At 35.4% G+C, this 11953-nt stretch overlaps 1 protein-coding gene across 1 annotated transcript; it reads right to left on the bottom strand.

Moving 5' to 3' along the window:
- Window positions 1-7728: 7728 nt before the first annotated feature.
- Window positions 7729-10830, bottom strand: LOC143637484 (uncharacterized). Its single transcript, XM_077104864.1, has 3 exons — window positions 9142-10830; window positions 8800-9013; window positions 7729-8364 (listed from the first exon to the last, which is right to left on the bottom strand). Exons 1-3 carry the CDS (start codon window positions 10585-10587, stop codon window positions 7769-7771), a joined length of 2256 nt encoding a protein of 751 aa, XP_076960979.1. The 5' UTR covers window positions 10588-10830; the 3' UTR covers window positions 7729-7768.
- Between the last annotated feature and the right edge of the window lie 1123 nt (window positions 10831-11953).

Below are 11953 nucleotides of genomic sequence, written 5' to 3'. Positions count from 1 at the left end.
TGGAAAATAAATTATCTGCTAATTTGTATATCTTTCTTTGTATGATAGATACTTAGGCCGGTTGTTGTGGAACATGTTAAAATTGCAAGTTAGAATGTCACGTCATTGTCGCATAGGCAGTGGTGTTTTAATTAACACACCCCCTTTAACACTGCGTTACTGTTTAACTAATTATAACAAACATTAACATTATATTATCAACTTATCCTCTTAATCTCAATTAGGTTATGCGTAGTGGGCGTGAAGATTGGGCGATTTTGGACAAAAGGGCAACACTGCCCCCTGGGCGAATTGTGGTGGTGGGTGGGGGGGGCAAGCTTTTGTCGCGAGCTTGTGTTGTTTGTGGAGGGGTGAAATGTGTTGTTTATTATTATATTGTTTTGAGAGAGAGGGATATATATATATGTATATATATAGGTCTATAACACCATTACACCAAAACACAAAAACCTACCCTTGCTGACTGGGGCCACATGGCGTAAAACGCCTCATTTTGTAGTCTCTCCACTACGCATAGCCTTAGAAGAAGTGTCAGGCCAGGGTAATAAAAATCGGGCATCGAAGAGTCAAAGTTGGAGTGCATATTTTGCTAAAAATATATTTCGTAAAGAAATAGAGAAGAATTGATATAGTGTTGACAAAAAGAAGTTTTAGCAAATGCGAAGTTTTGTACTTGTGTTACATGTAACAAGATCAAAGAATGAGGATTTCACAATAATTCAAGGACCACAAAATAACTATAACTAGTATTCATTGCGTAAGTATTTATCCAACGTACTATGTCAACATTATCAAATATTCTAAATGTAGTCAACTCGTGTTAGTTTGTGATTTTGTTCATGATCTTTGATCTGAGTTAGAAACCTAAATTTATTTGGCTTGTATTCAACCTGTGGTTTGATGAGTTGACTTAGTCTTTAAGGTGAATTTGTTCGATGAGTTAACACAGTCTCACATTACCTGCTATAAAAGAAAAATCGAGGATGCTTATTATCATTGCGAGCTTCCGCCGGCTCAAATATTTTTACGAGCTAAGTAGCTTGAGTTGAGTTACAAGCAAACTCTTATCAAACAAGTTGCGAGCCACGAGCTTGGATAGTTCTGGGGTTAATCACAAATTAACTAATTAAACCCTAATGATTTGGTATAGATTGATATGTAGCCTCATCCAAGTATCCATCTTGGTTACTTCAATATGTAAAGACCTTCATCAACTGGACCTATACCATTACTATTAAGTAATAATGACATCTAAATATTCTATTGTTATGACTTATGAGATCTAAGGATGGATTTTATTTGTTTGTAAAAAATTGCGAAAAGTATGCTTCAAATGCGTTTATGGTATGAATATTTTATTGTAAGCAAAATAATTTTAAGTTTATTAAAATAAATTTCTTTTGTATGTGAAAAGTGTTCTAAATTTATTTTGAATCGTTTTGTAAGTGGCATTGTCAACAAGACCATATATGAGATGTAACTGTTGACTCATTCGATTATGAATCATCTAATTTGTTCAAATTCTCGTTTCGTTTTAGGCTTTCAAAAGGGTTTAGTTACTGCTAAAGTTATATTATTATAGTATCTAATTACAATAGAGAGACAGGTAAGCGGACAATAAACTGCATTGCAGCCCCTTTGATCGATGGAACTAGTTTTTATGTAACCGTTTCATAATAATATAAATAGAGACTCGGATGACAATTTTAGTAGAAAAATATAAAATCTTAGTTTGGTTATTGGTTTATTTCGGGGAACAAAGTATGTGAGCAATTAACTATAAGCAGTTAATACGTACTGCAACCTCTTTATTGCAAAGGAGAAATTGTGCTAATAGGTGTACCACATCTAAAATCCAACCTATAGACGATCGTACAAGCTGCATTACAGAAGGTGCAATCAAAAGTTTGGTTAAATTTTAACTAAGGATGTCATATTTCACTTGATATATAACTGTCCATTAATCGGTTGTAATTTGAAAAGTTTGGTGGGGACGTTACTCTTTAAACATATAAGCCAATAGCCAGTCTCATGTCTAACTACATCTAAGTCAAGATAAGGCTCTGGTTATCCACACATATTTTAAATTACCTACACACCCTTGAAATTCATACGATCGTGTGGTTCTTATACGATCGTATAAAACTACAACTTTTGTTAGCTTCTCGCAGCCTTTGTCTGCTGTCCAGGAACATTCCATAGTATGGACACTATACGATCGTATAAGTTGTTTTTTTTTTGTTTTTTTTACAACCTGCAACTTTCGTATGAACTTTGTGTTTGTGAGTTTTTTAAACAATCAACTATACGACACCATTCTCATGACCAGTAGTTTGCGCCCATGTCTTTAGTTCATTGACGGACCCAAACAACTGAAACAAAATAAATAATTAGGGATGATTGTGCTTAAATAATACAAACATAATTTAAAAAAATAGACTTGATTAGTTTTAAACATTGATATGGTATAGAATTCACTATCATTATCGTCATCGTCAGAAATCGACATCACTAATCACGTTGGTTTGATAGTGAATGAATGAGAAAGAAACAAGTCTCCTTCGTGTTTATGCATTAAAACCGGTAGAATATAATATCACGTCCGGAATATTGTGTCGTATCAAATAATAAACTGAATATTATATCACGTCAGAGTATTGTATCGTGTCGTCGCGTAAAACGAGGGTAAGTACGTACGGGATATTATATCATATTTCATGTAGCATTCATGTCCATGTATCATTGTTTGAAGGATATTATTATTATAATGTTACGTGTGTGGTTTATATATGTGTGTGTTACAACTTAAAACAAAAACTCACTCTTAACTGACTGGGCGCCACGTAACGCAAGTCATCCCATTTTGTAGCCCCTCCACTACACATAGCGTTAAGCATATGTTTAAAATAACCGCAAAATAAGTATTTCTAGAAATGATACATGACAAATCTAAAGAAACAAACAAGGAGAGAGTGTACTTACTTAGGGTGTGTTTGGGATTGCTTATTTAAGTGAAAAAGAACCTTTTGTTAAAAGACCTTATTAACTTATGATTTTTTTAAAGAAGTTTTTAAAACATGTTTGGATTGGCTTATGTGTTGGGGAAAACCAAAATGACTAATAAGGACATTCATTTTTAAAATGAGTGTAATGAGTTTTGAGGGTTGGAAGGGTGTAATAGGTAAATTAAACCCATTAAGTTAATAAGTTACAAATTCCTAACTTTTCAAAACCCCTTTATTTTGCCTTCTCATTAAGTTAAATCCATAAGTCCTTTATTTTGCACTTGTTTTTGTCGTATGCCATTGTTTGAAGGATATTATTATTATAATGTTACGTGTGTGGTTTATATATGTGTGTGTTACAACTTAAAACAAAAACTCACTCTTAACTGACTGGGCGCCACGTAACGCAAGTCATCCCATTTTGTAGCCCCTCCACTACACATAGCGTTAAGCATATGTTTAAAATAACCGCAAAATAAGTATTTCTAGAAATGATACATGACAAATCTAAAGAAACAAACAAGGAGAGAGTGTACTTACTTAGGGTGTGTTTGGGATTGCTTATTTAAGTGAAAAAGAACCTTTTGTTAAAAGACCTTATTAACTTATGATTTTTTTAAAGAAGTTTTTAAAACATGTTTGGATTGGCTTATGTGTTGGGGAAAACCAAAATGACTAATAAGGACATTCATTTTTAAAATGAGTGTAATGAGTTTTGAGGGTTGGAAGGGTGTAATAGGTAAATTAAACCCATTAAGTTAATAAGTTACAAATTCCTAACTTTTCAAAACCCCTTTATTTTGCCTTCTCATTAAGTTAAATCCATAAGTCCTTTATTTTGCACTTGTTTTTGTCGTATGCCATTGTTTGAAGGATATTATTATTATAATGTTACGTGTGTGGTTTATATATGTGTGTGTTACAACTTAAAACAAAAACTCACTCTTAACTGACTGGGCGCCACGTAACGCAAGTCATCCCATTTTGTAGCCCCTCCACTACACATAGCGTTAAGCATATGTTTAAAATAACCGCAAAATAAGTATTTCTAGAAATGATACATGACAAATCTAAAGAAACAAACAAGGAGAGAGTGTACTTACTTAGGGTGTGTTTGGGATTGCTTATTTAAGTGAAAAAGAACCTTTTGTTAAAAGACCTTATTAACTTATGATTTTTTTAAAGAAATTTTTAAAACATGTTTGGATTGGCTTATGTGTTGGGGAAAACCAAAATGACTAATAAGGACATTCATTTTTAAAATGAGTGTAATGAGTTTTGAGGGTTGGAAGGGTGTAATAGGTAAATTAAACCCATTAAGTTAATAAGTTACAAATTCCTAACTTTTCAAAACCCCTTTATTTTGCCTTCTCATTAAGTTAAATCCATAAGTCCTTTATTTTGCACTTGTTTTTGTCGTATGCCATTGTTTGAAGGATATTATTATTATAATGTTACGTGTGTGGTTTATATATGTGTGTGTTACAACTTAAAACAAAAACTCACTCTTAACTGACTGGGCGCCACGTAACGCAAGTCATCCCATTTTGTAGCCCCTCCACTACACATAGCGTTAAGCATATGTTTAAAATAACCGCAAAATAAGTATTTCTAGAAATGATACATGACAAATCTAAAGAAACAAACAAGGAGAGAGTGTACTTACTTAGGGTGTGTTTGGGATTGCTTATTTAAGTGAAAAAGAACTTTTTGTTAAAAGACCTTATTAACTTATGATTTTTTTAAAGAAGTTTTTAAAACATGTTTGGATTGGCTTATGTGTTGGGGAAAACCAAAATGACTAATAAGGACATTCATTTTTAAAATGAGTGTAATGAGTTTTGAGGGTTGGAAGGGTGTAATAGGTAAATTAAACCCATTAAGTTAATAAGTTACAAATTCCTAACTTTTCAAAACCCCTTTATTTTGCCTTCTCATTAAGTTAAATCCATAAGTCCTTATGATTTGCCTAACACCTTATACACCTTATTAACTTTTCAAAATGTTTATAAGTTATAAGTTGATGAAAATAAGGAATCTCAAACACCCCTTAATGACGTTCAAAAGAAAAAAGGAGAGTGTACTTAACTCACATGTCATATATTACATACTTTTGTAAAATTAAGTTTCGAAGTGAGAATGAAGCGTCTAAGCTCAAGCTTGACTCCCTTAATTTAGGAGAGTTTAGAGTTTACTTTAGTTCGCTTCGAGCTCTGTTTCTAAATCTTAATATCAACACCCAACTTTTACTCAACTCAATCATTATTTATTAAATATATAATTGTTTTATTTTTATGCATGTATATTTATAGTTACATATATCATACTTATAATGTTTATACGTAAGAAAGTAAAATAGTAAATGGCTTGAGTTATTCTTTAAAAACCTCCAATTTAAGCCCAAGCATGCTAGACTAAACTGCATTCGAGCTATTATCGAGTCAATCTCGATTATCTTAAGAGTGGCCTCTGGTTTGTCTCATTTACGCCCAAAGTTTAAAACATGCCGAACTAATTTATTTAATGCGTTTTACATTGTTCACTTATTAGATGATTACTTTATTTTACCAAATCAATACTTCAATAATAACATACAACTAAAACAGCCATTGGCCATAAAAAAAATACAATATAATAAATCTTATTATTTTTTTATTCTAACTTAAAAAGAAAAATAAATTTGTTAAGGGTTGGTAAAACGACAGGACATTAATCGTATGTTTCATTAACTCTGAAGATAGTGGTGGTGTTTTCTTTCATGTATGATGAAAAGTCACCTTACATTGTATTTCCCAAAATTACATGTTACTCTCTTTGTCCTTGTTACCCAAATCATGATATAAATTGCATGGCCCGCCACACAAAGTCTAGAAACCCCTAGTCCTAACTGATGGGCTCAGTCAATGGGCTTTTCAGGCCCACAGTTATAACTCTCAGGCATTCCTTGACCCTTGTACTTGTCTACATGGTACATTTTTGTTTCACCTTAGTTATTATTGTATATTTTATTTGTTTTCTTTGACTGGATAATACATAAAGTACTTGTAAATATAAACCCATTAAATGGTAAAATACGACATTATAAGATATAGTTTTTTTGTAAGTATTTAAGTTAAGATGGTTACAAATTTCAAAGCAATATCTTTGCTTTAGATAGTGTGTTTATCTAATCGATTTTGGGTTATGCAAATCAAGTTATTATGTATGGGGTAAGATGTGAATGCAATATAGAATTATAGAGAAAGATCAACCAATGACAGAGTCCAATGTCATAAACAGAGAGTTTTTGGAGATTTATAAAGATTTATTAGGGTGTATGGAGATTATAGATGAAAGAAATAAAAATTAAAATAAAACAATAAAAAGAAAAAGATTTGATTGTTTGAAGGCCTCCCCATTTTTCATTCTCTGTCTCCCTCACTTCAGCTTCATGAGACCAATTTCGGCATGAAGAACTAACCCAATTGTAACGACGACGATGTACCCGACCAAACCAAATGAACCCAAGGTGAAGCTGAGCTTCACCCTCGAATACCCTTAGCTATGTTTTAATTTCCTATATACGTGACTTAGTTAACACCCAAGTATCAGCATGCATCGACCTTATGTACCTTCTAATGGGTTGCTTATGGTGTTTATTATTGCTTTTGGCCTAGGAATATGAGAGTGACACAACAATATCACCGAAATGTTTTTCAAATGGTAAGAATCTCATCTTCTACATCGTTGCTCAAGTCTCATAACTATCTATAAATTAACTATGTGTAATGTTTGTTAATTGATAGTAAACTACTTGTGAATGAATTAACGATACATACAAGACACACAATAATCCTTATAAACAACAAGACGAATACCCAATTTATTATTGTTGAAATTGTATTACTAGATCTTATCGACTAACCCTCCCGAACCACAGATGACTTGCCAAATGCATTATGTTCTCATGACGACACTTTCTAGGCTTACGACAAGACATGTATAGTTAGTTATATGTATGTTGTTTAGCCACACATTCTACTCAATGAGGGTTAGGTAAAACTAGATTGTTGTTATTATAAGAAATTCACATTGTTTGAAATATATCAAGTTAAAAAATATATTAAGTTACATAAACATCATATTTTTCCAAAGTCTTGTCGAGATCACCGCCTCCCATTTTATACAATTCCTTTAAATATCATTTTCAGTCCCTCTATTTACAGAGAGATTCCAACAACGACCGTTATACACTGGTCCAATTTGCCCCACTCATGCATTTTTTTTCTTTTCCTTTTATAGCTGGGCAAGCAATGAAAAGGGTTGAAACGAAGAAGGTGGAGAAAATGCTAAAGTCTGCAAAGAGAACCAACATATTTTTGTCCCTCTGGCTTTTGATATCTTTGGCTCATTGACACCGGAAGCTATCCGTTTCCTAACCAGGGTCCAACGGGTTGTGCATAGCAATGTGTCGACTCCAAAAGGACAGAGGTATGTCTTTAACAGGTTAGGATTTGCAATTCAGAAAGGAGTGACGGCGCAGCTGCCCGCCTACCTGCTATGTTGATGTAATATCTATGTTTTTTTAATATAATGAAAAAAGTTACTTCATTCATTTAAATCATTATTTAAATCCAAACACTAACATAAACATAAATAAAAACAAATATATTAAAAACATACCGACTTTATAAAATAAAAAAAAAGAGCGCGAAAACTAAACGGATTAATTACTCTCTTCCTTCCTTCTTTCCTGCCTGCATTAATCCCACTTATTTTAAAATCTAAAAAACTAATTTCCTTCTTGGCGCGAACAACATAGTTTTCCCGGCAAAGTCAGCGAGATCTCGGATGGTTTCACTAACCAGATCCTTGAATATCAGCCGTTCGATGTACAGCACGGCTTCGGATACCTCCATTGGCTGATCCACCCAGCCATTGTTTCCTGCAAGGTCCTTTTTGAGTACATTACATATCAGATCTAACAAATTATCCACGGTGTCCGCCTCACGGATCTTCTCCAACTCCGAGCAAATTCGCTTAGCGGAATCGGACGTGTCCGATTCCGTTAGCGAATTTGTTTTCCAGGGCGGTAGTTCTTGCTTTTCGTTGATGATTTCGGTGACCACGTCAAACACGAGCTTTCGTTTGAGCTTTGCGCCTTTTTCGTTGCGATAGTATTGCTTTTCGAGGAAATTAAAGGCGCTTGAATCGTCCGAAAAATGTTTTGGCACGCGGAGCATTCTCGAAATGTATTTGAAATCATAATCATCAGATAAGAACCCAAACCCGAACCCGAACTCGAGCTCGTCGTCTTTGGTTGAATTTACACTCGAAATAATCGAGCGCCAGATGTCATCTTCCGTATCAACGGTAACATCTGTCACGTAATAAACAAATAATTAGTTAGTCGACTCTACCAGCAAATGTATAAGCCGTGAAAACCTAAAAGTACACAATTACTGATTTTGAAAAAAACTGATATCAGTCTCTGTCCAAAATTTAAACACTGACGCACATTCAATGAAAAATTTGACTTTACGACGCCGTCGTTAGCCACCAGTTAGACTGCGTTGGTCACGTGACGGCAGGCACCCGTTGGCACATGTTAACTTATTATTATTATTATTATTATTATTATTATTATTATTATTATTATTCTGCTAAAATAGACCTATGGTATTTACTGTATAGTGTACTGATTTCGTGATGTCACTGTTATCAAAGTAAGGAATAAAAGAAATGAGACGTTGTGTGCTATGATTAGTCATTGAGATCGTGCCACGTCATTGTTGATTTCTGTGTGCGTAGGTACCTTTGAAATCAATGGTGCGCTTCATGACAGGTGACGGAGATGACGATTCATCCTTGTCAAACGCTGAGTCGAGGACAGAAACTGGACTCGGTATGACTGAGTTGAAACTCGTGTGTGACTCGGTGATGCTGTTCATTTCGGCTATGCTGTGTAGTAGTTTGTCACATCTTGCTAACAGACTCTTTCCTTTGCGGTTTTCCTCCGTTTTCGATCTCTGCGATAAACGTTAAATCGAATTAGTAAAGCGTTGTGCAGTTTGTTGTCCGGTTACCTGACTCTTTATTGTAATCTGATCCATTTAAATTTATGAAAGTTTACATTTATTATAAAATGTTTGTGTACCTCTAGATCGGAATGAGAAGTTGTGCTGCCTGAGCTTTCTGAAATAGACGATGATTCATCCTCCAAAAGGATGTTTCTAGTAATCTTCTGCTTCGAATAAGTGGATTCGGACAATCTATTGCTTCGCGGAGAGCGATTTGTGCCTGAATACATATCCGATCCGCTTCGTTTAGGTGTAAGTTTCAGAGAATTAATAGGCGAATTTCTTCGCGAATCAGACGATTCGTACATTCGCCTTTCCGTTTCAATGCTCAACGGTGTTCTCTTAACAATCGAATTACCACTCCGATCAGGAGAGTTTCTACCTCTCACCGGACTCCTTCCGCTGCGATCAAACACTACTCCACGATCCTTTCTTGGACTGACCGACGGTGATATCTCGCCGGAATATCTATTCACACTTCCAAATCCCCGATTCGGTGCACCCGACCGCCACGGCTTCGTGTGAACCAAATTTGAATCATCATAAGCGAAGTTCCGTTGGCTGTCTCTAGTAACAGGTCTGTTAAAATGTAACAAACCTTTAAACTGCATTGCCTCGAGAATATGCTTCAATGTTTCAAGATCTTTCGTTTGTTCGTCAATTCCTCTTAGCTTCATAGTCTTCTCGGTATCATAAACCGCCACACTCGTCTGCTTCGTCTCAGGGAACACATCGCCTGAGTCGAAGAAGCTTCGTCTCTGCTGAGGCAACCTCCATTGAGATGTTTTAACCACACCTTCATTCTTCTGAGTTCGTAGCAAACTATTACTATTACTATTACTTTCAATAGTTTTGTTGGTTTCACTAGACGGTTTAGTTTGATTAGCATTGTTCCCATCTTTGAACCTTGAGTTAAACAACTCTCGTGAAACCCGAGACTCCGAAGCTGATCTTCGGAGCTCGGGTTTCTTAATAGACTCTTCACTTGCTTGTTGTGAGCTTGGCAGCTCACCGAGTCCCATTAGTCTTGCAATGACACTCGGTGACCGTTGCTGCTTGTCGAAGCTTTTATTTGATAGACTCTCCGTTCGGATCTCTTTCGCACACAAACTCCCTTTCGAATCAACCGTCGCTCGGCTGTCAAGCGACAGCCTCGGCATCTCTTTACAAAACTTCCATGAGTTCTTATACGATCCGTCTTTCAGCTCGAATATCGGCAGCGGCAGTGGCGATCTCGGCGGCGTTGACGGCGGCAGTGGTGACCTCGCTGGCGTTGACGGTGGCTCTACCGGCACCGGCTTTGGCTTTGGCTTTGGTTTTGGATTCTCTATTTCTCTACTACTTGCTGTAGACTGTACGGATTTAACGGATTCCGGTGAGGAAGTGAGGCGTTTGGTGGAGTAAACACGTTTTCCGGCCAGAATCTGTTGGCGGTCAAAGATGTGAAGGAAGCCAGAAATGCAGCCAATTTGTTTCTCTATTTGTTTCTCGAGATTCTGGTCTTGGATTAACCCCGTCATCATTTTCCGACGAGATTCCGACGCCGGTGAGGCAATATTGTAAAATGTAAATATTGTAATATATCTTCACACACACACACACTCTGTGATATTAACTTTACTGCTTTTACATTGATGCTGCAGAGAACTTGATGAATAAGAAGATTTTATTATTTTTATTTTTGTTTTAATGCTTTATCTGTAACTCCCGCTTTCTGCTCATTTAAAGGGAGAGCAACGGAAGTGAGGGGATACACGGGGGTGGGGTAGGCTTATTTAATGTTCAGATTTGTTATCTCCTCACCATTTTCTAAATGTATAATAAGTTGGTTCTGGCTCGATAGTAAAGCCCTCACTTTACAAGTGAGAGGTAAGGTAATCAAACCAATTTATATGGGAGATATGAGGGATGACCCTGGCTTGCCAATGTTCGAGTCCTGATTTCACCCGGTTTTACCGGCTCCTCGTTGTCGTGCCGTTTGGCAGACGTGGGGGTCGGGTTTTATCCGGTGAATCCCTCAACAGGTGGACCGCTAGGGACTCCGTCCGTCCGGAGTAGTGGCCGGCTCGGACTACCTTTAGCCAATTGAGGCTGCGTACGGAGTACCCGACGTTACTTAGTTGACCGTTCAAAAAAAAAAATTCTAAATGTATAAATTTTACTATTGTTATCTATTTTACAATTTTGTTAAAGAAACCAAAATAAGTGGTTTTACTTTGGATTAAATGATTAATGCTTAAGTTAGACTTCTTTTGTCCTTTCAAGATATGAAGTTACCTAACGCATCTTTAACGGAAACATTTACAATTATCATATTAGCTCTATATCAGATTTAACTATAACACGTGTGTATGTGAGAGAAAGGAGGGACCCACTAATTGGTTTGTGGGAGGTTTATACAAACTTCATCATCAATAAAAACTTATACGCCACCTCAAAGTTTGCGATTTTAGAATTTCTTCACACACGAGAGTTGTAGACACACTATTAATCATTTATGCTAGACGTTTTATGTTAACATAAAACTATTCTAACTACAATTAAAAAAGCTTGTATATAGTTTATTTTTTGTTTCATAGAGAACACGTAAAATGGCGTTTGAAGGTAATAAGCACTCGACGAATGAAAGACTCATGAACGTCGCATTTCATGGTTTCATTAGTAGGTTTTTGTGGAAATTAGCGCGGTAGTGGACTCTTTTCCTATATTTTATTATCTTTATGTTTTATTTTTCTAGTTAATTAAAGATATGTGTAATTTGATGAGTTTTTAAAAGGTTATAACTTTATATAGTTTAAGATTTGTTTATAACTTGAATAAAATTTTAGGATTTGAAAACTGTAATAAATTCATTATATTTTTACTTTTAATTATGTTGTAATAAAACAT

This window comes from Bidens hawaiensis, unplaced genomic scaffold, assembly GCF_021521415.1.
Source record: "Bidens hawaiensis isolate Kalapana, Puna unplaced genomic scaffold, B.hawaiensis_p1.1 tig00008321_1, whole genome shotgun sequence".
NCBI classification, from domain to species: domain Eukaryota; kingdom Viridiplantae; phylum Streptophyta; class Magnoliopsida; order Asterales; family Asteraceae; genus Bidens; species Bidens hawaiensis.
Note: the sequence above shows the minus strand (reverse complement) of the source record. Positions and strands in the feature narration are given on the sequence as shown.